This window comes from Nannospalax galili, unplaced genomic scaffold (genome assembly GCF_000622305.1).
Source record: "Nannospalax galili isolate Female #2095 unplaced genomic scaffold, S.galili_v1.0 scaffold334, whole genome shotgun sequence".
NCBI lineage: Eukaryota > Metazoa > Chordata > Mammalia > Rodentia > Spalacidae > Nannospalax > Nannospalax galili.
The window spans coordinates 2,329,833-2,335,372 of NW_008336888.1; the positions used below are offsets into that span (position 1 = coordinate 2,329,833).

The 5,540-nt window shown below is 37.8% G+C and overlaps 1 protein-coding gene across 11 annotated transcripts in view; it reads left to right on the forward strand.

Annotated features, from left to right (window-relative positions):
• The window catches only part of Vps13b (vacuolar protein sorting 13 homolog B), a 723,076-nt gene that overhangs the window by 116,291 nt on the left and 601,245 nt on the right, over window positions 1–5,540 (forward strand). For all 11 annotated transcript variants that reach the window (XR_003849285.1, XM_029562767.1, XM_029562766.1 and 8 more), the window contains exon 17: window positions 1,947–2,128. Coding sequence is in view for 10 of the 11 variants with exons in the window: in XM_029562767.1 (XP_029418627.1) it covers window positions 1,947–2,128 (182 nt within the window). In the remaining variant the exon portion in view is untranslated. The remainder of the gene's footprint in view (window positions 1–1,946; window positions 2,129–5,540) is intronic.

Genomic DNA, 5,540 nt, shown 5'->3' on the forward strand with positions numbered 1-5,540 from the left:
GGGTTTAGTGGTTTAAATTTTTTTTTTTTTTTTTTTTTTTTAGTTTTATTTCCTTTGAGGCAAGGCAGTGCTTACTTGTAGCAGTGTTCCCAGCAATAGAATTCTGAATACTAGGTTTTTATTTCTTGTTTTTTTCTTTTTAAAATTTAATTGAAAATAGTTTTAATAGTTTAATAGTTTTATAGTGCACAATTCAGTGGTATTTATCTTTTTATAATGTATACTTAATTTCAGAATGTTTTTTAAAATTTTTACAAAATCTTTATTGAGAATTTCATACATGAATATAAGGTGTTTTGAACAAATCCACGCCCACTCCCTCCCCTCCAACATTCTCCCCTCTGAAGAGGTAACCCTAAAATCTTTTAAGGATTAGATCCAAGCTCCCAAATACTTTTGACATTTTGGGCCTTTGGAACAGAGTATGTTGTTAAGAGGCCCAAGGACGTTATGACTTTTAGCCAAGAAACTGGCTACATTTCTTTGGGGTCTTTTTACCCTAACTGCCTAGCCAGTTCCTCCTATTTTTATCATGCCATCCTCTGAAGGGGTTACCCAGATTGCCAGTAGGGAATAGGGATGCAGACTGCTCTGGCTTCTTCCATGCTGAACAGGGATGCAGGGTGAGGCAATCGGAGTACCCCTCCAGTGGGTCTATCTAAAAGACTCCCAAATCGCATAACTCTTGTCTCTAAGGGGAGAAGAAAGTCCTTGAATCATGAATAGGAGATGTGAAGGAGAAGTAAAGGCAAGAGTAATTAGTATTACAAGTTCTGGACAGAGAACTAGAAAAGTCAGAACAGGGCAATTTTCAAATGTTCATATGAGAGTCCATTGGAGTTTCTTGACAAGAGCTTCCAAAAGCATACCTCTATTGGGTTCTTTCTCATTTTTTTTTCTGTCTTCCAAGGCTGGAGTAGTTGACTGGGACGAGTGGCTGGATACTCAGGTGAGGGTCCAGAGACCCTGCTTCGCACTCCTTTAATGAATGAGCACAACCGTCAACAAGCCCAATTGTGACTATGATTAGTGATCATAGGCTCAGCTGAAGTTGTGATGATGGTAGTTATTTCATGCAGGAGGGACTGCTGTATAGCATCATCTTATTAAAAGGACCACCACCAGGAGGCAGGATCCAGGGGCTGTCAGGCTATCTCTTGGTTCTCAGGCCCTCTGATGGTTGGAGGCCAGAGGGAGGCCAGACAGCCGTACTCTCTGGTGGTCTGCTGAGCTCTGAGCCTCAGAACATTTTTAAAACTTCAAAAAAAAAAAAAAATCTGGGGGCTGGGGAAATGGTTCAGTCTGTAAAGTACTTGTCATACAAGCATGAGGATCTGCATTCTGATCTACAGAAGACTCATTAAAAACCTGGGTATGAGCTAGGCATGGTGGTGCACGCCTGTAGTCCCAGCACATGGGAGGCAGAGGCAGGTGGATCTTTGTGAGTTCAAGGCCAGCCTGGTCTTCATAGTGAGTTCCAGGACAGCTGGGGCTGTAGGGAGACCCTGTCTCAAAAAACAAAACTAAACAAAACAAAAAAACGAAAAAAAACACCAAACCAAACCAAAAAAAACCTGGGTATGATGGTACATGCTTGTAATTCCAGCTTTAGTGGGGGAAGGGCAGATAGGAGAAGGATCCTTGGGACTTGCTACTCAGCCATCCTAGCCAAATTGGTGGTTTTCTCATTCAGTAAGAGATTTGATCTCAGAAAATAATGCATAGACTGATGAAGACACCTAACATTGGCTTCTGCCCTTACCGTTTGTGCATACACATATGCATGTGAACATCAGCCGAACATATATATGACCATGTACACACATGCACATTACACATACATTTTGAGTGTATACCTTTTTTCCTCCTTTGCTGCATAATTCCTTTAGTATGTTGTGTATAAACACTGTTTCCCATATTGTTATTCTTTCTACTTTCTTATATAGGACCAAAAGATCTCAGAATGTCCTAACTGAAGGTATATTTGAACTTCCAAATCTCACAATTCAAGCTACAAGAGCACAGACACTTCTGCTGCAAGCAATATATCAAAGTTGGTCTCATATTGGAAATGTCAGCTCTTCAACAGTAAATGAAGCTTTGATGAATGAAGTCTTCCAAACTACAGGTAAGAGTACAGTTTTCCTGATTAGTATATAGAAAATCTACTTTAGATGTGACTAATGTTCAAATCCACATGTCTAGCATACTCAACTTCTGTTATATTTAGGTGAAAGGTATTTTCAAGTAGTGTTTAAAGTCTAGATTATTGCTCAGTGGTTAAGAGTGTTTGCTACTCTCGTAGACAACTTGCTTTTGCTTCTCTGCACCCATTGAGTGGTTCACAACTGTTTGTTACTTCAGATCCAGGGGATCTGATAATCCTTTTTTAGCCTCTGTGCACACATGGCACACATGTGTATGCACAGACATCTCCTACACATAAATCTTCAAAAGTTTCCAGATTATGTGTTAAGCCACCCAGTTTTGTCCTGGGTACAGATTTCTAGGTAGGTTTTGTACTTTCAGGATGTTATTATTATTATTGTTATTATTTTTAGCCAACTGTTTTCATAATTTATCCTTTGGTCCCACATAGATATCATTTCAGTGGTCAGTAAGTGCTTTAAATGATAACCAGGTCACATAGAAGTGTGTTTAATTATACTGATGAATTTGAACGAATTTGTTGTTTGTATCACTTGCTAAACACATTTTTTTTATATAGAAAAACATTAATTTTCTATCTTTCAAACTTTTTTTGAAGCTTGAGGACAATTTTATTAGAGTTTAAAAGAAACGGGCAAGCTGTACATATCAGCAGCTGCCCAGAGGAGGAGGATGGAGGGGAGAAGGAAAAAATGCCATGTCAGTTGAGTTAAGCCACAAGGAGGTTAGCCACATGGTAGCAGGCAGCCACTAGAGGGGAGGGGAGCTTTATAGAAAAAGTGAAGCCTAAAGTGTTAGGGAAAGCATACTGAGAACAGAGATAGAAAGGTAAAAGGTATTCAGAAAAGTGGGCTGGCTTATGAAGGTATATTGCTGTGGCCCTATATGCTACTGTGCTACAGTGGTGTGAGAATTATGGGTAGAAAGAGTAAATGATTTCATTAAAGGTTAATTATTCTGCCTATCTCTTTACCATGACTTAAGGTGAACCCACCTTCCAAGGACTGGTCTTGCCTTCTGGAGGGGCGGTTCCTTAGCCAGGTCTTTGATCCTGCTCTATGGAATGTTGGGGCTTTATCCAGGCTGGAGATTTCATCCTGCTTTCCAGAAGGAATTGGTTTTCCCTTAATGGGCTTGCTGTGTCATTCACCTCTGAAAAGTTAACCGTAAAATCATTTAGGTGATGGGATGTAATTGAGGAATAAATAAAACCCATTTTCACCATGAAAATCTAGAGATCCACTTCCAAAGCTGTTCATCAGAAGAGATAATTATTGTCTGGTTGGAGTTATAGTTCCCACACCCACACAGAGCCTCCAGGCAAGAGTGTTTATTAACTGGGAGATAAGAAACCTGAGCTCTTTTCTGACCTCCCTGTCCAGAGAACCAAGGACATTTCTGGAGTTGCTGCTTTAGGGGTCCCTGCCCTGATCTGCCTGTCTGGTTTCTTTTTCTTCTTTTAATTAAAAAAAAATGTTTATTTATTTTATATGTATGAGTGTATTGCCTGCATGTATGTTAATGCACCCGTGCTGTGCAGTGCCTGTTGAGGACAGAAGAGGGAGTCTGATGCCCTGGAACTGGAGTTATGGACTCGTGTTAGCCACCATGAGGCTACTGGGAAGTGAACCCAGGTCCTCTGTAAGAGCAGCTGGTGTGCTTAACTGCTGAGTCATCTCCCCAGCTCCATCCTGTCCAAGTTTCCATCTACTGTTCCCTAATCTTTCATGTTGAGCCACTACTAACAAACATCTCTCTCTCTTCATCTCAGGTTCATTTTTTTCCCATGTCATTCAGTTTACATATAAGCTAAAATTTGCAAGCTTTCTGTTTCCAGTTCAATATAATCACATTTTGTTGGTAGCACCAAAGTACTTTTAAAAGAATGTTTTTTGTTTCAATTTGTACAAAGTAGTGGGTTTCATTATGACATTTGCATATGTGTATACAAAGTACTTGGATATCTCACAGCACTGTCTCCCTCTCCCACGCCCTATCTACTCCTGCAGATTTGTTTCTTCTCCAAAGAGTCCTTGTTCCAAGTTTATATCTATCTGTTTTTAAAATCTATATTTACATATGAGAGAAAGCCTGATATTTATGTTTCTGACTATGGCTTTTGTCACTTAATATTGTGATCATTAGTTTCACTCATTTTCTTTAAAAAGATGTAATTTCTCCTTTATGGTTGAATCATAGTCCATTAAATATGCGTGTGTGTGTTTGCATATGTATGTGTATCACACACACACACACACACACACACACACACACTCACATTTTCTTGAAGCACCATCATTTCATAGACTCCCAGAGTGATTTTACAGATTTGCTCTTGTGAATAATTTGCAACAGTGGACATGAATGTACAGGTGTCTCCTTACTTTTGGAAGGTCATATGTATCTAGATATTTATGCCTTTCTTTTAGAATTTCCAATTTATTGGAATATAAGTTTTCAAAGTTTGCCCTAATGATCATTTGCATTCCATTTGTATCTGTTGTAATGTACTCCTTTTCATCTCAAGTTTTTTTAATTTGACTCCTGCCTTTCATTTGGTTAGTTTGGCCAAGGGTTTTCCAATCTTACTATCGTTTTAAAGAATCACTTCTTTAGCTATTACTCAGAGGCAGGCAGATCTCTGTGAGTTCCTGGCCATCTGGGGATACCAGGAGATCCTGTCTCAAACAAACAAACAAACAAACAAACAACAAACAAACAGCAGTGTATGACAGTGTCAGTCTTTCTACATCTTTGACACATTGTTATCTATCTAGTTGTTGCCAGCCATCATTATGAATATAAAGTGGTATCTTTGAGGTTTTGTTTTTCTCTTGTTTCCTGGGTAATGCTGTTGAGCATTTTTTATGTATATATTTGCTATTTATATATCTTCATTGAGAAGTATCTAAGTCTTTTGCTTTTTAAAAATTTGGCTTATTTTCATTGTTTTCAACTATGTGAACTCTATATTTTGTTTATAATTTCCTTATCAGATATGACTTGTAAAATTTTTTTGTATTTGTGTAAGTTCTTTTCATTTTTCTGATGATATCCTTTCTTTCTAATTTTTCCTACTATCTCACAGTACATCTTTACAGTATTCTTTTTACTATTTAGAGATTTTTTTATTTTTTATAGTTCATGCTTTTTGATACTCATTAATTTTTTTTTAATTAGAAGAAGCATTTCATTACAACAGCATTAACCTATTCAATAACATTTTTCTGAGCTAGGGTACATCTCTTTCAAAATTGGCTGTACATTTTTAGGTTTACAGATGAATTATTGCGCTTATACAATCTTTTACTCATTATAAACTCTATAAGACATAAAATTAAATGAGGTTCCAACGTTTAAAAAAGATCTCC